We start from the raw sequence: 20,811 nt of genomic DNA on the forward strand, positions 1-20,811 counted from the left end.
AGACATGAAATATATACAAAACAACTGAAATTTTGGTTTTTGGAGAGTATTTATTGGAATGGAAAATAAACATCTCTGGTATTTGAAATTTAAACAAGATATATCAATATTTAACCTAGATTAATTCCAAAGTGAAATAATTTGGATTCTTTCTTCCTGGATTTGAGTCCATCAATTCTGATGTTAAATTTCGATAGCCTGGTGCCAAGAGATCAGAGTTCATTTAAGAATGTTCTGATATCCTGATGAGGTAAGTATTCCAGCAAGATTATATTTCAAAATTACGCATTTAGGAAATCATATAACCAGAAATAGTACTATTTTTTTTCCTCAAAATGTCTAATATGTAGACTACTTGGCAAAAACAAAAAAGATGGATAAAAGTTATAGCACCAATTTTGTGATGGTCTCTGAAAGTTGAAAACTCAAAGTGATTCGAGTTTGAAGTCCATTATACACAAAGTATGCAAAATATACAAGGAGTCATAATGTGGCCCCGTAGGGAACTGTGTTCCTCTCGCTCCTGAAAGCCCTGCTGTCTGATGATTCTAGCATGTTGTTTACACTGAACTCAGTGCAACCTGAAATGCCGTTATTTCTAGTAGGAAAGAACTAGATTTAAATTTCCTCAGGGATCATCCTTGAGAAAGCAGCTCTAAATTTGGATTTAATTTTCTATCAATGAGCCTAGATATTTTCTTGAAAGAACGACTTTAAAAATTTTAATTTCTGTTGGTTACACACCAAGTTAAGAAGGTTTCATGCTCACTGGGTCTCGCTGCTCAAATGCCTTCACCGATTGCTGTGCATTTCTCCTTTTCCAGCCACCAATATGTGAACAGATAACAGAAATGAAGCAGTCTGAGGAAGACAGCTGTTGGCAGGGACCTCATATGAAGAAATCCTTTTCCATAACAGTAAAGACTGGCCCCTAACTTATCACATCCCATAACAGATTTTGAAAATTTGGCCACAACCTTCATATCAAGTTAGATGTAGGAACAAATCAGAAGAAGTTATGTTCTGCAGTTATCAGCATTTAGTTCATATGCAAGAATAAATATTACAAAAAAAGACTCTATTTGCAAATGAAGAGGCATGTAAAGATAAATTATTTTAGACCCAGAAAGAAACTACTTCATTATAAAAGTATGTAAGATCAACAAAAAACATAAAATATTTTGCTTATCACTAAAACATGGAAATTTTCAGGTCATATTTTTATCCAAGCTAAATCTACATTTTTCAATTCACAGTTAAATTTGTGAATTTTGTTTTCTAGTTCCATGCAGAAGAGAATGCCCTTATAGTACTGGTGAAAGCACATTTCATACTTATACTTGAGGAGAAAAGAATAACATCCAAACAAGAATTTACCTATTTGCTGAATTTTAACAGTCTGCATTTTAAACAGTATCTAATTTGTATGAAATATTTGTCCCCAACATCATCTTGGGAAGGCTCTGATTTTTAAAAAATTAGTGAGGTACAGTTTTCATATTTTACATATATCAGTGTATTTATATTTCTAATATCAGCTAAAGTGCAACATTCAATCTGTTTTAGAATATAAATTAGAATTCTAAGTATTGTTTTTTTTTGTTTTTTGTTTTTTTTTTTTTAAATACACAGATGCATTTATTTATTGCTTTTCAACAAATATAAAAGTAGCATTTCAATTCAGAGTGAAAAAGGTGATTCCATAGCTCACACCTTAAATCATATATAATTCTAAGTAGATATGAAAACTTAAATATTTGAAACAAATCTCTAAACGTTATCAGAATAAAGCTCAAACATTGGTCTATTTATATGTGCACACGTGTTGTTATAAACAAAAAATTTGACTAAAGATGGATTTTTAAAATTTACTCTTCAGTACCTTTACCTTGATAAAATTGTGTTACAGAAAGACTTATTGGATTTACACCTATATAAATATATGTTCTTTTAGAAATTTATTATGTATATATATATGTACAGAAAGAAAAAAATACATGGCTGTATAAACAATAATTATCCAGAAATCACCCTTTTAAACTCAAACCAGTGTATAAGTTCAGTCTGAATTTTGTTCATCAGGCCATAATATTCATAGACTGCTTGCTGATCAAAGTTCATAGGAAATAGATGACAAATCAGTGTCTTTAAAGATATCTGTTTCAAAATGATAGTGGTTCTTTTCTATTCATTAGAAAATTTGGTGACAGCTTGTTGAAAACTTCTGCTAAATATTTCTAGAGAACATATTCCAAACAATTCTCAAAGAGCTATTAGGAATGAGTCATTGCCTACTGGGTGGAATTAATTTTACCAAAGCAAACACATATGGTGAATAGTATTTCTTTTAAAGGAATGATACTAAAAGTCTAAGTCTTCTCCAGATGAGTTGTTTACTTCCTCCACATAATTTTAATTCAGAAGCACTTTCAAGATATCTTCTAGGGATTACTTCTCTTGATGCTTTAGTGTTTTTATATCCATTTAAGAGCTGCAAGATTATTGTCTGAGAGAAAATAACTCCAAAGGTAATGCTGTAATATATCCAAAGATAATGGAGTTGAAAAGTCCAAGCAATGCTGAAGACATAATATGTCACATGGTCATTATTAAAAGAAGTACATGAAGTCTGTAAGTCTTTAAGTCTGTTTACAAGTTTCTTGTAAACAATATCTAAAATGTTTTTTTTTAATATATTGTAACCTGAGTTGTTCTGTTAACTTGACATAAGTCTTCAATCGTCTTTATCACTTTTACTGTTAATGTAACTCCAACTGTCTCTTCTGTTTTCTTCTTGTAGGATAGATTGGTACTGTCTTTTGAAGAAGCCAAGCTGAAAATAACATTGTATGATCACTGCTGTATAGTTATGAACATATTAAATGTCTAAACAGTCAATGACAATTGTAGTCAGTAAAAATTAGTTTGGGAGATACAGCCTTGTATTGTTGTTACTATAGGGTTTCTGAAATTCAGCATATAAATGTGCAGTGCTTTCCAAGTGCTTTTTTAGAAAGTCTGTCAAAACTTCTGTTATATTGAATATTCATTGAAAATCAGTTATCTTTAAGAAAGCATATTTTTCTAGAAAGACTTTGGTACTGAAGTTACGAGAAACATGTGATCAGTACTGTTAAATATCAGTCCACTTAGGAATTTAAAGTTAACATTAAAAATACTGAAATACTTAAATCTAGTAATGTGGGAGTCACAAGTTGGCTTTGAGAAAACTCAAGAATAGAATTTTGAGTGGTTCAACATTGGTAATTATTAAAGGCTTACCTTCCACATAACATAAGACATGAAGAAAAGTAAAATAAGTCCAAGTAGCAAGCTACTTGAAATAATCATTATAGTGAAATGGCGTCTGGGTCTTTGATGATGTAGTCCTTCAAGGAGAACCTACATAAATTAACCAAAAGAAAGAACCACCATTTAAAAAACTGGCCTCTATTTCCTCTGAAGCCCCTCTATTTTCCCCAACAGTATTTAAAATATTCTTTCCCATTCTCTCTCTGTTCTAACACTACCATAGGAAACATTGGTAAATGTTTACCAGAAACAGGGAGTGTAATGTGCCGTGTCTGTGGTTCTTCCTCTAATTCATTCTACCAAAATCACCTTCTGAAAGAGCTGTGTCATTCCTTCCTGCCAGTTGTAGAAAATACCGCTCCCCAGTTAAGTATTTTAGGTTCTCTGTGGTTTTCCTGACCAAACACCCTAGCAATATTTTTTTCCCATAATTTTTATGTTTCAGTTAAAAAGGTAATCTTACATGTGCAACATTCTCATCCTTCTTTAGTTCAATAACTTTGGGATTTGGCTCCGGAAAAGCTGTTGCTCTTATTTCAAACTTCAGTGCTTTAGTCTCATCCTGTTTAAAGAAAAGAGACATAGTTTTATTTCATGAAAACATATAGCAGGTAATGATCATGAGAAACTAAAAGTTTTCACAATTTATCTTCTCCAACTTATTTCACCATTTGTATTTAATTGCAATGCAATGCTTCCTTTAGTTCCAAAGGCATGTCCTTTGTATTAATTAATATTTAAATATTATTTGATAGTTATTAGTATATTTTTTCATTAGGGAAGACTTTCTTTGTTTGGTAAACATTTCCTCAAATTAATTTTATTTGGGCTTTTCTTATAGCATTTGGTATACTAATACAGATAGTATACCAAATGCTATAATGAAAAAATCTGGTACAAATATTTATAGCATTCAAAAATAAAATCACTGGATGAACTCAGTTTTACTATCTAACAGAGAGAGGGACTTCATAACCAAGAATTCAGGGCTTAGACATCTGTAGATGGCCTTCACAAACTCTAAGGCCCTTTGAAATTTTATTCAAAATTGAGATTTTTTTTTTCATATGTGCGTTTATTAGGGTAGATGAGACTATATTCTTTGATCAAATTCTTATAGAAGTCTATGACCTGCAAAAGTTAAAACTACTGTGTAAAGGTTATTTAACATTTTGGAGAGAACATGCAGAATTTTAGAGCTAAAAATAAATTATGTACTTAAGCTGGAGCAGTGCTTTTCACCAGGGATGATTCTGTACCCTGGAGGATGGTCATTTATGTCTGGAGCCATTTCCGTCTGGCAGGCATGGGGAGGGGGTGCTTAGCATTTAGCGGGTAGAGGCCAGCTATTCTGATAAGCATCCTACTAGCACAGGACGGCCCCTGGCAACAAAGAAGTATTTGGTCCAAAATGCCACTGGCGCCCACTGGTGAGAACACTGAACTTGGAGAGTAAGAAGGCAGACTGCAAAAGTCTAAATAACTTACAACTAAAATGGAGTGCTCATATTTCCCTGTCTGATGTGTCTTCCTCTTAACCACCTTGTGGTAATTTCAACTTCTCCTCTTAACAGAACATGATCGCTGTCCTTTCCTTTGGCTTATTATGTGCTATGTACTAAGTTCTTTATAAAGATCATCTCATCTGAACAACTCTGAAAAAGATCTATTACCCATATTGATCAGATAAGAAAATTGTATCTCAAAGTACTTCTCATAAATATACACACTCCTTTCCAGGAAGAAGTCTAACATGTATTTAGGTAATTTTTAATTCAAGCCTTCAAAGTTCATGTCCTTAAAAGTGTGTTTGTGTTCTTGTATGTGTTTTGTTAAATTTTGATGTTTTAGATTTTATGGAAGTCTTAATTTTTAGTAAATGTATACTATATACAATAGTAGGTCTTTTAGCATAATTTGTAAATAACTTTAAGGATATATGAAATGTTAAGGCAGCTAACTGATTTGAGTGACAGTCATAAATAGTTGGACATGCTTTCTAAAATCTCTTAATTATAGTCTATTTTATAGTCTACGTTATCTGTTTAGTTACTAAAACCATGTCATTTAGACAGTGTATTTTGAAGTGATAAATGGGAACAGTTTTAGAATTTCATTCCAGATTTTACAGTCGATTGAATCATACCTTCTTAATTTGTTGAATGCCTCCTTACTTACCATCCTACCTGTATAAGATGGTTGTGTTTGTAAGGTCTGTCTGAAATCTTATCCACAAAGTTGCCACTGTATCATAGACTTACCATTTCTAAAATGGATGGCCGACCTTCCAACTGAATGTGAACACTGGCTTCTTTTCCACTGTCCATTTTCCCAAAATGGCATGAGATATTTAAGCAATATGGATCAGCTTTCATGCAGTACTTAAAAAGAATACAAAAGAGCTATGTTAAAATTTCAACATTTTAGAAAAGATGGCTAAAATATTTTACATGGAATTCAAGATCTGCTCTCATTTCTGGCTTTTGCAAAAATTTATCTTGCTATAAACATGGAATTAAGGATATGCTTTCATTAGTGGCACTTAAAAATGATCTTGCTTCAAAGAAAACACAAATATTTATAGTAAATTATAACAAAAACAAGTATTCGAACTGTATTATATGTTTCATTATTTTTATGAAAATATTCTGGGATAGAAAAAGACACATGAGAGTATTTGCTTAGTTACATGTTCTATGATCAAACTTGGATCCTTTGGAGGGTTTCCTTGTCCGCCCCCCCCCCCCCCCGCCCCCATATAGTCACTAAAATGAAAAAGAGTGGAAATTTCATGCAACCAGAGTTTGTTCAGCTGAGAACAACATCTTGACCAACCACCTAAAGGGTCTGGCACAAATGTCTGGTTAGCATGAATTGGGCACTTAAATAAATAATGACTAGTATGGTATAGGAGAAGGCAATGGCACCCCACTCCAGTACTCTCGCCTGGAAAATCCCATGGATGGAGGAGCCTGGTGGGCTGCAGTCCATGGGGTCGCTAAGAGTTGGACATGACTGAGCAACTTCACTTTCACTTTTCACTTTCATGCATTGGAGAAGGAAACGGCAACCCACTCCAGTGTTCTTGCCTGGAGAATCCCAGGGACGGAGGAGCCTGGTGGGCTGCCGTCTATGGGGTTGCACAGAGTTGGACACGACTGAAGCAACTTAGCTGCAGCAGCAGCAGTATATAGTATGTATTTAACCCTGGGTGTATCTCAGCTCTCCAATCATGCCTGCTCCTCACAACACAAGAACATTGCCTGACCTGGCTTCTCTCCTATACTCAGCTGATAGTTCAAACCTCTTGGTCCATGATTTTAAGTGTTTCAGTCCTGGACGTTGGAAAGCAAAACACTTAAACTTACCAGGAGCCTCTTATCAGTCTTTGACAGAAATCTGAATATATCTTTGAGGGTCTCCATTGTGCCTTTTTTCTGGTCCAATGCACACTTTCTTTGATAATTCTTAAAATGGCATTCTCCAGCAGTAGTCTACAAAGACAGAAAGCAAGAAAACTCTTACCCAGTATATTGGCAAGAACAACAGCTACATGGCTTTAAAACGTACCTTTCACAGCTTACCTTTTCAGAAATATATAAAATACTTCTAAAATAATGTGAAAATATTTTTGACAGATTTGGGAGAGGTTAAATCTTTGTGGTTAAAAAAATGCAATAAAACTGAGAAAAATTTTAGAGGCTTGATATAGTCCTAAATTGATCAAAGGGCCTTAACCTTAAAAAAATTAGGGCAGTATGAAAACTGAACATTAGCATGAAACTGAACATGTCTTTGGCTCTAGACCCACAGTAAGGTGTTACAGCAGCCTGCCCTTCCATCTCAATCTGGAATTCAAGTAGGATTTTTAAGGATTACCTCTCAAATCTACTGAGTGGATTTATTTGCTGATTGCTTGTCTTAAAACTGGGAAGGTAAAAATAATTCAGATAGAATCAACATAAGAATATTGATTCTTAGTAGTTATTTGATAATAAAAGGCTGAAGTACTGATTTTTCAACATTGGTCCCAAGCTTTATGGAGAATCCGATCAAAGAACATCTACCAAAAGATAGAGCATAATTTTGTTATCTTCACATGTAGAGATTCCACTGTAATCACACAGTTGTAATGCAATAATCAAAGTGTACAAAACAAATGCATGGTGAATTCATAGCTGAGACCAAGTGTGACTGAAGTAAGGTAACAAACCTCCATTTTAGCAATATGACTTAGAAGAAAGGATGGAACACCATTTTTACCTGGACATCCAAAACGTTGAACAACTTATCAGTTCGGGGACTAAAAGAATTTGGTATCATTATTTCTACACCAATATTTGGAGCCATGCTTTGGCCGGTGTTGATGACCTGATAAGGAAAAAGTTTTAAACACTCAAAAAACACGTTTTATAAAAGTACAGATACCAATGAGCTTCTCAGGTGAACCCGCGTATTTCATGCAACATTTATAAGGGTGGGGGTTTGTAGCTGGCACCTGCACAGCAAAGGGAGATAGAATATCCACTATCAGAACTTTAAAATGTTTGCTAATAATATAACTGGTTATTATTCCTAGCCCTTTCCTTTTGGTGATTAGAACAAAACGTTTGCACTGATGGTTTATTGCAGAAATAGTCTGAAGAAAAAGACATTGATAATATACAGTTCAGGGGGTTAGGGTCACTGAGCCTCAGTGCAGTTGAAACTCCAAGTATAAATTATAGTCAGCCCTCTGTATACATGATTTCTCTGTAGTCATAGATTCAACCAACCAACGGTTGGTTCTAAACTATAGAATTTACTATTGAAAAAAATCCACATTTAAGTGGACCAGTGCAGTTCAAATCTCTGTTGTTCAAGACTGTACCTGGCACATTACTGATCTAAAAAAATGTGATCAATTCTCCTTATAACTACTTCATGAGGTGGGCTAACACTTCCAACTCAGGAAGATGCTAAGAGGGATTATTGTTGTATCCAAGATGACAGTCAAAAAATGGCAAGAAGTGGGACCAAAACCTAGGTATTCTAATTCTAAATAATATGTTGTTTTCATAAAGTCACTCTGTGCTGAGAGAATAATCATCAGCAATGAGTAAAAATATATTTAAGTTCAGGGTAATTATAATGCGGGAGAACTCAGAAAATTAGAAAAGAGTAGGTTTAATTAGGTTTTAGAAAAAATAAAACAGGTATTTAATAATATGCATAAAGGGAAGATATTTCTTGATAAATGATAAATGTCATGGTTCTTGACCATGTTAAATATAAATATCAAATATCAAATATATATATATCTTAGTTATTTGATAATATTTGATAACATGATATATAAATATCATATAATATAAATACAAATATCAAATTCTTGATAAAACAATTTATCATTGACATTGATAAATCTGGGGATTGCAGAACCCTGAAGAAGAAAATTGAGCCAAAATAGTGATCAATGCAAAGAAATAGAGGAAAATAATAGAACGGGAAAGATTACAGATCTCTTTAAGAAAATTAGAGATAACAAGGGAACATTTCATGCAAAGATGGGCACAATAAAGGACAGAAACAGTATGGACCTAACAGAAGCAAAAGATATTAAGAAGAGGTGGCAAGAATACACAGAAAAACTATACAAAAAAGATCTTCACGACCCAGATAACCACGATGGTGTGATCATTCACCTAGAGCCAGACATCCTGGTGAAGTCAAGTGGGCCTTAGGAATCATCACTACGAACAAAGCTAGTGGAGGTGATGGAATTCCAGTTGAGCTATATCAAAACCTAAAAGATGATGCTGTGAAAGTGCTGCCCTCAATATGCCAGCAGATTTGGAAAACTCAGCAGTGGCCACAGGACTGGAAAAGGTCAGTTTTCATTCCAAGCCCAAAGAAAGGCAATACCAAAGAATGTTCATACTACCACACAATTGCACTCATTTCACATGCTAGTAAAGTAATGCTCAAAATTCTCCAAGCCAGGCTTCAACAGTATGTAAACCATGAACTTCCAGATGTTTAAGTTGGATTTGGAAAAGTCAGAGGAACCAGAGATCAAATTTCCAACATCCATTGGAACATCAAAAAACAAGAGACTTCCAGAAAAACATCTGCTTTATTGACTATGACATGGAACAACAGACTGGTTCCAAATAGGAAAAGGAGTACATCAAGGCTGTATATTGTCATCCTGCTTATTTAACTTATATGCAGAGCACATCATGAGAAATGCTGGGCTGGAGGAAGCACAAGCTGAATCAAGATTGCTGGGAGAAATATCAATAACCTCAGATATGCAGATGACACCACCCTTATGGCAGAAAGTGAAGAAGAACTAAAGAGCCTCTTGATGAAAATGAAAGAGGAGAGTGAAAAGTTGGCTTAAAGCTCAACATTCAGAAAACTAAGATCATGGCATATGGTCCCATCACTTCACTTCCCAAATAGATGGGCAAACAGTGGCTGACTTTATTTGGGGGGGGCTCCAAAATCACTGCAGATGGTGATTGCAGGCATGAAATTAAAAGACGCTTACTCCTTGGAAGGAAAGTTATGACCAACCTAGACAGCATATTAAAAAGCAGAGACATTACTTTATCAACAAAGGTCCATCTAGTCAAGGCTATGGTTTTTCCAGTAGTCATGTATGGATATGAGAATTGGACTATAAAGAAAGCTGAGTACCAAAGAATTGATGCTTTTGAACTATGGTGTTGGAGAAGACTCTTGAGAGTCCCTTGGACTGAAGATCCAACCAGTCCACCCTAAAGGAGATCAGTCCTGTGTGTTCATTGGAAGGACTGATGTTAAAGCTGAAACTCCAATATTTTGGCCACCTAATGCGAACAGCTGACTCATTTGAAAAGACCTTGATGTTGGGAAAGATTGAAGGCAGGAGGAGAAGGGAACAACAGAGGATGAGATGGTTAGATGGCATCACTGACTCAATGGACATGAGTTTGGGTAAACTCCGGGAGCTGGTGATGGACAGAGAGGCCTGGTGTGCTGCAGTTCATGGGGTCGCAGAGTTGGACATGACTGAGCAACTGAACTGAACTGAAAGCCTTTGACTGTGTGGATCACAACAAACTGTGGAAAATTCTGAAAGAGATGGGAATAGTAGACCACCTGACCTACCTCCTGAGAAATCTGTATGCAGATCAAGAAGCAACAGTTAGAATTGGACATGGAACAACAGTCTGGTTCCAAATTGGGAAAGGAGTACATCAAGACTGTATATTGTCACCCTGCTTATTTAACTTATATGCAGAGTACATCAGGTGAAATGGCAGGCTGGATGAAGCACAAACAGGAATCAAGATTGCTGGGAGAAATATCAATAAGCTCATATATGCAGATAACACCACCCTTATGGCAAAAAGCAAAACACTAAAGAGCCTCTTGATGAAAGTGAAAGAAGAGAGTGAAAAGTTGGCTTAAACTCAACATTCACAAAACAGATCATGGCCTCCAGTCCCATTACTTCATGGCAAATAGATGAGGAAACAATGGAAACAGTGAGAGACTTTATTTTCTTGGGCTCCAAAATCACTGCAGATGGTGACTGCAGCCATGAAATTAAAAGATGCTTGCTCCTTGGAAGAAAAGCTATGACCAACCTAGACCAGCATATTCAAAAGCAGAGACATTACTTTGACAACAAAGGTCCATCTAGTCAAAGCTATGGTTTTTCCAGTAGTCATGTATGGATGTGAGAGTTGGACTATAAAGAAAGCTGAGTGCCAAAGAATTGATGGTTTTGAACTGTGGTGTTGGAGAAGACTCTTGAGAATCCCTTGGACTGCAAGGAGATCAAACCAGTCAATCCTAAAGGAAATCAGTCCTGAATAGTCATTGGAAGGACTGATGTCACTGAAGCTGAAACTCTTAATACTTTGGCCACCTGATGTGAAGAACTGACTCATTGGAAATGACACTGATGCTGGGAATGATTGAAGTCAGGAGGAGAAGTAGAAGACAGAGGATGAGATGGTTGGATGGCATCACCAACTCAGTGATGAATTTGAGTAAGCTGCAACAGTTGGTGATGTACAGGGAAGCCTGGTGTGCTACAGTCTGTGGGGTCGCAAAGAGTCCAACACAACTGAGCAACTGAACTAAACTGAACTGCCTCCTGAAAACTATAAAACCAACACAGTAAGTTAGGAAAGAGATGTGCTATAAAATCTAAATGAAACACCATGGCTCAAAGTCTTGCAATAATATTCTGAATGCAGACACACAGATTAAGCGGGAGTATGCCTGGCTTTGGGACAGGTGGTAACTGCCAGTCTTGGAAGCACAGGGCAGCTGTAAAAGGCAGTGTCAGCCATGGGGCCCAGCACTACCCAGACCTTTAGACAAGGTCTTCCTGATGCCAGCAAATCACCAAGCTCTCCTGCAGTATACTTTATTCGTGTTCATCTAACACATTTAGACTTCCGAGAACATCTTCATGCTTGAACTCATCAAGCCTACAGACTGAAAGCATCTCTAGGCCCAGTCCCTCCACTGTAATTTAACTAGAAAATACTTTTAAACTATTATTTGTAAATAAATAGGCCTTCTAGAGTCCAACTCAATTTCTGTTTATCAGAACACAGACCCCCATTGGACTGTGACAAGAGCCTTCTTGGGGACTTAAAAGTAGAAGACTACATTTCCCCAATACTAGTGTATTCTAGTATAACAATACAATAACCTGAGTATAGACTCAAGAGCATTCTGAGGTCACCCTTCTTCCACAGATTTGGGGCAGAGGCCCAGGAGTTTGCGTTTTGGATAAACATCTTAAGTGATTCTGACAACACATTTTAAAAAGCACGGCCTTACAATTATCATAATGTACCTAATCCAGACTCACTCACATTCTATAGATTTTTATATAGCTCTGAGAATGTCTGAGTAGTGCTTTTGATTGAAAAAATATTTTTTTGGACATTGTCGCCAATTATTTGCTCATTATCAACATCCATGCTGTAACAAAAATTTCAGTTTGCCAGTAAAAAATTGTTTATAGCTTATATATTAGTATGTTAATACTTCTGGATGATGACAATATTCTCTACTTTTAAAAAGATTTACTAAATGATACATCAGTTGTCACAGAGGCATATACCAATGGCCTGTAAGGCTAACCAAGTGGACATTAAGTGGAGATGCGGAGATAAAATCTTCGCTTGGTAATGTTAGGATTTGTATAAAGCTTGGACCAAGTTTCACTGATTGGCACCAAAAGATGCCTTCCTCTTGACCTATTCTGATTTCTGCATGTATCTCAACCATAGTCAGCTCCTCCCATAACTTTGCCTATTTCAGGCATCACCTCTGTTCCCACTTGTACTATAAGGAGCGTGGGCTCAGTAACAGGGACAGGATGAATGGGAGAGAAGGGGCCCGTGAAGCGAGGGCATGAGCCTTGAAGTAGCTCTCTCCCTGCCCTCAGCCAGCTGTGGCCTCCCGAACCTGAGGGACATCACACGCATATGATGTCCTCTGGACCAGTGCCTCAGTAACAGTTCTTTCACAATATGAATACAAAATATGAACACAGTCATCTTACATGGAAAGTGAAGTTCATTTTCTCTGTCGTGCACATTTCAAACTCATCTTCCTCCTTTGGTCCATACATAAATGAAGCTGGACTTACAAACCTGACAGAAAAGAATTCAGATTTAATTCAACTGTCTTACTTGATGAGGCACTTGAAAAACCTTTCTCTATAGTCTGAATATAGCATATCTCTTAAATATGATAAAATTCAGAGTACAGATGCCTCTAAGTACCAAGGAATACTTTTGATAAAGGTAAGAACACTTTCTTGTTAAGAATTTTTGTGAAAGTGTAATGAATTTCCCAGGTGGCACTAGTGGAAAGCTGTGGGCTCTAGTTTGGGTGACAATTTCTCTTCCCACCAATATCCTCTATTTCCTTCCCAACACTGCCAGCTCACTCTAGTGACCGTTCCTGCTCTCTCAGCCCTCAAACAATTCATGCAAACTTGAAAAATATGAGATAAATTCTTAGCTTTGCCCTCAGGCTCCAATATCCACTTATACTTCAATGTATCTGACAGATTTTTTAATTACTTCTCACCATCCACCAATTCCTGCTGGCTATTTGTAATGAACCCCAAGTCTGGGGAACAATTCAAACACCAATAAGTAGGGCAAGTTTTTGTTAAAATACAAGGTTGTCACTTTTTTACCTGAGATGAGACATATGCATGGTTGGTAATGAAGTTCAAAGAATTTTTCTAGGGAAACCCCGATTCCCCAAGTTGTGCATATTTGGCAGCTAATATGAGGTAATATGGGCTTCTTGGTGGCTCAGCAGTAAAGAATCTGCCTGCAGCACAGGAGCTGTAGGAGATGTGGGTTTGAACCCTGGGTCGGGAAGGTCCCCTGGAGGAGGGTATGGCAACCCACTCCAGTGTTCTTGCCTGGAGAATCCTATGGACAGAGGAGCCTAGCAGGTTACAGTCCATGGGGTCGCAAAGAGTTGGACATGATAGAAGCGACTTAGCACACATGCATGAGGTAATATGTTAGAGGCTCTTTTTCACAGCAGAGAGATATATCCAAATGCTGTAGATTGAGGCAGCTTCATAGCTGCAGAGCATTCGTTGCTCAAAATAACAAGATATGTTTAATGGAAAACTGGGACGACACACTCATCGTAACAAAATCAAGGAGGCGAGATACGCATTCGAATCCAAGAAAGATGGCATCGGCTTCTCTCTGCTCCTCAGTCCCGTCTTCAAAGGGCTTCCTTTTCCCCCTGCTTGTTTTATCTAACTGGAGATTCGGTTCCATGGTTTTATTTTTATATACCTGTGTGCCAGCATTATGGCTGGTTAAAAATGACTGGAGGCGATTTACATTTAGAGCAACTAGAAAAGCCCATCTATTCATTCTGTATCTCATATCATCTATTGCTTTAAGAATGTTGCCTTAAACTAAGATTAATCAGCTTAATATTTTCCAGTAAAGTCATAAAAGATTTTCTCAATGCTATTTTAAAAATTCTTTCTCCTCACATCTCCTTCCTGAATCAGAGAAGGGTCCATTCCAAGAATTACTAAGGTTGTGAGGAGTCAGTGAATGCTGGCCCTGGGGCTGTAGGGGAGGAACTCTGTAACTCACAGCTGTAGAGAGTGGACAAGGGAGCCAGCTCGCCTGTGTCAGTTCAGCTGCCACACAGGTAGGTGCAGGGCTGGGACAAGAGTGACGTGGCCAAGCTTTCACTTCTCTAAACCTCACACTTGCCATGGCCACTGGGCAGAGCCTTACAAAGTGCACGCCAGCACTCTGGGCCCTGGCCTGTGCAGTGTATAGCTAAAAAGGCCAAATGTGGCCTGCTGGAGGTTTGGTGGACTCTTCCAGGAAGAAATCTTCTCCACCAGGACATTAATATAAGGTGGTCTCAGTGATGACTACGGAGTGAGATAAAATCACAAACAGCTAAGCAATGGGCTGCAACACCGAGGTTGTTAAAAGAAACAGCGCATGCTCTTTTCATAAGAAACCTTAACCCTGTTTTTGACCAATAATTTAAGAAGCAACAGAACTCAAAATCAGCTCAGAATTTTACAGGAGGCTTTCATGTCTACTCACCCATGAACTGTTAGCATGACTTCATACTTAAGAGGTATCGTTATAGTCACCTTATTACGCTTCACATCGCCTGTTTCCCCTTCATTCTCACTACAGGAGCAAACAGAAGAGACTCTTAGAATCCAGTCAGCACGAAAATTCTCATCAGAGAGAACTAATCACACCCATGTATACCTAATGTACTTGGAGGTTGGTTTAAAATATGCTTTTTGAAGAGTTAGAATAAAAGCAGATGTAACAGTAAAAAAATTTTATGTCAGAGCTGGCAGAAACTTGCTGTCATTATCTACGCTGCTATTTTGCTATTTATCTCTATGCTATAAAGGTTTAGGTTAGAAGGTTTTTTGTTTTAACGGATCACATAAGAGAAGTTTTCTCCTGCAGATGATGGAACATAGCCCTTGTTTCCCCTAAAGTGACCCCCGTTTCTCTCCCCAAGAGTGAGGGGTTCATCTAACACAGTTGTTTTCTCAGAATGAAAAGTACCAGGCGGCATGTACTGTGATGTTGAGATCCTCGTCTGCTCTGCTGAGTGAGCTGGCATCCAGAAGAAAGCTAACATCTGTCTGAAAAACACAGACAGGGAACGCCCATTTTAAAAATAATCAAAAACATTTTTTTTTTTTTTTACAATCTGAATTTTAGTTTTTCTTATTGTTTACAATCTGTGAAATGCAGCTTTGAGATGCTGTTCTAGAAGCACAGGCTACCCCTCAAGACAGAGGTGCGGGCCAGCTGTGGGGTCTGTGGCAATGTTAAAGCGGCAGCATTCCCACAAGTGACGTACAGAGACAAAGCCTCCTCTGAATGTAAAGAGAGGCAGGTCCAGAACGACAAAAACTCGAGATGCTTTAACAACCTGAGTGTGGACTCTTGCCAGAAACACCTTTTTGTGTAGCAGAGGTAACATGCCTGGCAGATAGAATCACCTGGGGTGGGCTGGCGGGGAGTGTTGGGAAGTGTGAGACTGGGGAGCAGAATTCTGATTGAGCATTCACATGCCCATCCTGACATAAACAGGTGCCCCCGCTTTTTTATTTTCTTATTTTTTTAAACAATGAACATTGCCAAGAATAGAAAAATCTCAAAGATCTCAAACCCAGTTAGTTTTGGTTTGACTTCACTTAGCTACTTACTTAGTAAATAGTAATAATAACAACAAATTATTTGTATGCAGCACAGCTACAGAAAACAGAAAATAGTTTATATTCCTGTGAGTAACAAAAACTATAAATGCTTACCTTTGATAGATGATCTACATATATATAACCAACCCTGCAGTCAAGTCTCACTATGCTGGAGCTGTCTGTTACTTCACAGTTTATTTGTTTCTCTTCCTAAAAGGAAAAATGATACAACTGGTTTAGGTAGAAGGGGACAAGAAGTCTGTCACATATGTTTAAGGATGGGTTTTGAAAAGAAAATCATCCCCAGAGAATGTACTTCCTTGGAAGACTATTTTCTATTTAATTTTGGAATAAATCAGGAGGAATTAAATTACATAAACATGTGTGTATAAGTATATAGTTAGTCTAAAGTTCACATAAAATCTCCAGAGAATAATTCCTGGACTTATAGCTTTCAGCCATGTTTCTGTGTTCACTATTTAACTCAGGGTTCCTTGGAAAATTATTAAGCAAGGAATTCCTAAGGTCTGCATTTCATTGGCCCTCTTCTGTCTGGGATATGAGAATGTGATAAAGGTATTTAATTATAAACACTGTAATCACGATGATCAGATCAGATCAGTTGCTCAGTCGTGTCCAACTATTTGCAACCCCATGAATCACAGCACGCCAGGCCTCCCTGTCCATCACCAACTCCCGGAGTTCACTCAGACTCACATCCACCAAGTCAGTGATGCCATCCAGCCATCTCATCCTCTGTCGTCCCCTTCTCCTCCTGCCCCCAGTCCCTCCCAGCATCAGAGTCTTTTCCAATGAGTCAACTCTTCGCATGAGGTGGCCAAAGTACTGGAGTTTCAGCTTTAGCATCATTCCTTCCAAAGAAATCCCAGGGCTGATCTCCTTCAGAATGGACTGGTTGGATCTCCTTGCAGTCCAAGGGACTCTCAAGAGTCTTCTCCAACACCACAGTTCAAAAGCATCAATTCTTCGGTGCTCAGCCTTCTTCACAGTCCAACTCTCACATCCATACATGACCACAGGAAAAACCATAGCCTTGACTAGACAAAACTTTGTTGGCAAAGTAATGTCTCTGCTTTTGAATATGCTATCTAGGTTGGTCATAGCTTTCCTTCCAAGGAGTAAGCGTCTTTTAATTTCATGGCTGCAGTCACCATCTATAGTGATTTTGGAGCCCATAAAAATAAAGTCTGACACTGTTTCCCCATCTATTTCCCATGAGGTGATACATATATGCAAATGTTTGGGGAAATACACACTTATGTACACTCACAGGTGCATGTTTCCCTCAGTAGCTGAGTTTTTCCTCTCACCACTGCAGGTGGGTCCCCAAGGCTCTAGTGGAAGTGGGCAGTAGATATCTGTGAGAGGTCAGAAGACTTTCTAAATGCCGTTAGTGTGAAGAAAGTCTCTGGGTGAGAGATGGGTAAATTTTCTAAGAGGCAGAGAAATATCCAAGAAGAAAGTGATTGAGACATTGCTCTTTCAAATTCAACATTACTAATACCTCATTAATGGATTAATGGATTAAGGTACAATGGTAAAAAGGGAAAAAAAAAAAAAGCTTTCCAGATGCTCCAAACTCCTTCAGGAAAAGAGAAACTTGCGTGCAAGCTGGATGACGCTGGTATTTTGGAATCTGACACTGGTTCTAGCATTTTGGAAGTTCTGTGGGATTGAGACAGTATATGTGAACCTAAAATGCAGAGCAGTATCTGCAGGAGCCCAGCATGGAAGACCAGTATTGCCCACGTCCAGACCCGACCACGAGGAGCAGCATCACAGCCGCAGGTGAGGATGTACCAGGGAGGAAAGCAGTGGCACCTGGCAGCTGCTTGCATAACTGGACAGTCACTTCTATCCCACAGTAGCATTTGGAAGCAGGAAGCTGACTCTCCTGATCTCAGTCATATCCCAAGAAACTTGCCATTTTGTTTAGGAGCACAGAGGAAGTAACAACACTGGAAACCTGAGTGCTAAGTGTGAATATTAACCCTCAAACCTTAAATATTTATACCTCAAACTGATAAAGTTATTCATGCCATTTAAATTCTTTAAAAAATTAAGTAAAATATGTAATATCATGCTATTATAGCTTTTGATACTTCTTCTTGTTCAGTCACTCAGTCATGTCTGACTCTTTGCAGCCCCATGGACTGCAGCACATCAGGCCTCCCCACCCCTCACCATCTCTCAAAGTTTTCCCAAGTTCATGTCCATTGCATCAATGATGCCATCCAGCCATCTCAGCCTTTGACGCCCTTTTCTCCTTCTGCCCTCAGTCTTTCCTAGCATCAGGGACTTTTCTGATGAGTCAGCTGTTTGCATCAGATGACCAAAAATATGTTTGATATTTACCAGATCTAAAATCTTAATGAAGTAAAGACCGGTGGGGAGCTTGATATGCAGAGCTGTCTCATACGCATCATCTCCAGCATTAAATAAAGACACGTTCAACATCAATGTCTTCATACTTCCAACAGCAAGATAGGTTTTATTTTCATGTGGTCTAAAAATGAAGTAAGATTATTTAGTTTTTGTTTGGGAACTAAAAATCCATCTCTTCATTTATTTATCCTGAACATAAAATATTAACTTGGAAATACAACCATAGGAGATGACCCCATGCAAGTGGATATAAATCTATGTTAAAAAGAACTCAATTTCCCAGGTGTCAGATGAATTTAGTTAGTTATTACACAAGAAAAGTTTTAAAATTTAGTTATAATTAAACTAGACTGCTTTCTGTTTTTCTGTTTAACTTCCTGCTTCTATCATTTTACATATTTTCTCATTATTTCAAAATATTTTCCTAAAAGATTTTTTTTCATTTTCTTTCTTGATCCTTAAATAGACACTGAATTAGCTGTTTCCCAAGCCACAGGGGGACATGGGGAAAACTGAGGAAGAAGAACAGACTATTTCCACCAAAATAGAGGCTGCTCTGGGGGATGTGAGCACAACCTGGGAAGGGGCTGCTGTGGCCAGCAAACGGGTGCCACTAAAATCTGTCGGATTAGAATTAATCTCTTAAGGCAGACTGGTCACCTCTACTAATAAATGGGCCGAATTACAAAAACTGCAAAAATGCTTCAGAATCCTGTGAATCGGAACGAGAACACTGCTGCACACCCAAATGAACAGGTGAGTGCCAGCTCTGGCTTGAGTGTCAATGCTGAGAGTTCTCAGAAGTTCTTCCAGTTGATCCTCATTGCTAAGCACCCTCACCCAGCATTGCATCCTCCCTAATGAAAGTGGTTTCTCCAACTATCCCGCACACTGGGCAGCCCTAGAAACCAGGCAGTTCACACTGCTGGTTTTTCTCACCACTAGTATAAGTTCTCTTGGAGAAGTGTTCTGGGTCATGATTATCACTATTTTCTCCAAGGCTAGCAACACAATTCGTGTTCAGAGTATATGTGTGGTACGTAAGTGCAGTAACCTTAAAAACGGTTGAGTAACACTAAAGAAAGTTCTGAAACATTGAGGAACTATTGGATAAGTGACTATTAAAATTTCATGAACTATATACATTCTATGAAATTACAGCCATGCTTATCTGTTTTGTGATGGAATGCAAATTCCAAATGTTTCATTAAGATAAAGTAAACATCTACTACTACCACATTCGTATGTTCTGTACCCCACCCACACAACCTCCTGTTTTAGCGACAACACAGCTATTGAGCTGACCAATAAATTGATAGCAGCACTGATACTGGAAAGAGCACAGTTTTTAAGAAGCAAAATATTATTAACCTCAGGATGTACAAACAAAATTATAATTTTTGGACACATGTCCCTACTCTTATACCTCTAATAATATATCTTTAAGAAATCAGACATTTCACCTAATTCCTAAAAGTTCTTCCCCTCTTATCCTAGTTGTTTTACCACTTTAAACTTTCTTATCAAGGTAGAACATACATAAGGAGAAATGCACACAACCTAAATGGAGCACTCAGAACCTTTTTATAAACTGAATACATGTGTGAAATCAGCACCCACATTGAGAAAAACATATTGCCAGCATCAAAGAAACACCTTTGTGCCCCCTTCCAATGATTGCCACCACCCACTATCTTGCTTTTAATAGTCTAGACTGGCTTTGCTCAGTTTTATACTTCATATAAACAGAGTCACTATGTAATCTTTCAGTATCTGACATTTCTGTATTCAAAATTTTGTTAAGATTAATCTATATTGATGCATAGAGTTGTAAAGTGTTTCTTCTAACTAGTGTGCATACTAATGTTTATAAATATGCTATATTTTATTTATCTTTTCAACTCTCATTGGGAATTTGGCAATTCCAGTTTGGAGCTTCTATAGTTTTCCAGTAAACATATATACGTAATTACGCTGTGTCTATCAGTCTGTCTATCTATGAGCAGACCCCTAACCCAGGACTAATTCCTGAAAAAAAAAATCTCTAAATCAGGCTAATTCTGACAACCAGTTGAAATTTTACTAACAAGTTACATTTAGAAAATACACCAGTCCAGGTTTGATGCATGAAACAGGGTGCTCGGGGCTAGTGCTCTGAGATGACCCAGAGGAATGGGATGGGGAGGGAGGCGGGAGGGGGTTTCAGGATGGGGAACACGTGTACACCCGTGGTGGATTCATGTCAATGTATGGCAAAAACCACTACAATACTGTATAGTAATTAGCCTCCAAAACAATAAATAAAGTGGGGGGAAAAAGAAAATACAGTATAAATAACTATGTTTAAATAA

General features: G+C 37.7%; 1 protein-coding gene across 8 annotated transcripts in view; it reads right to left on the reverse strand.

Annotated features, from left to right (window-relative positions):
- Positions 1–1,935: 1,935 nt before the first annotated feature.
- Positions 1,936–20,811, reverse strand: part of ITGA4 (integrin subunit alpha 4) — a 90,090-nt gene continuing 71,214 nt past the window's right edge. For 3 of the 8 annotated variants that reach the window (XM_025273900.3, XM_006071950.4, XM_044932787.2), the window contains 11 exons: positions 18,431–18,581; positions 16,169–16,264; positions 15,414–15,493; positions 14,928–15,017; positions 12,875–12,965; positions 7,576–7,683; positions 6,681–6,806; positions 5,574–5,693; positions 3,776–3,874; positions 3,283–3,402; positions 1,936–2,833 (listed from right to left, as the gene is read on the reverse strand). In XM_025273900.3, coding sequence (XP_025129685.3) covers positions 2,735–2,833; positions 3,283–3,402; positions 3,776–3,874; positions 5,574–5,693; positions 6,681–6,806; positions 7,576–7,683; positions 12,875–12,965; positions 14,928–15,017; positions 15,414–15,493; positions 16,169–16,264; positions 18,431–18,581 — 1,180 coding nt within the window. In that variant the 3' untranslated portion in view covers positions 1,936–2,734. Of the gene's footprint in view, positions 2,834–3,282; positions 3,403–3,775; positions 3,875–5,573; positions 5,694–6,680; positions 6,807–7,575; positions 7,684–12,874; positions 12,966–14,927; positions 15,018–15,413; positions 15,494–16,168; positions 16,265–17,344; positions 17,508–18,430; positions 18,582–20,811 lie in introns of those variants that run through there. The other 5 variants (XM_025273893.3, XM_044932795.2, XM_044932792.2 and 2 more) reach the window with 5 other exon arrangements.

Source organism: Bubalus bubalis, chromosome 2 (genome assembly GCF_019923935.1).
Source record: "Bubalus bubalis isolate 160015118507 breed Murrah chromosome 2, NDDB_SH_1, whole genome shotgun sequence".
Lineage (NCBI taxonomy): Eukaryota > Metazoa > Chordata > Mammalia > Artiodactyla > Bovidae > Bubalus > Bubalus bubalis.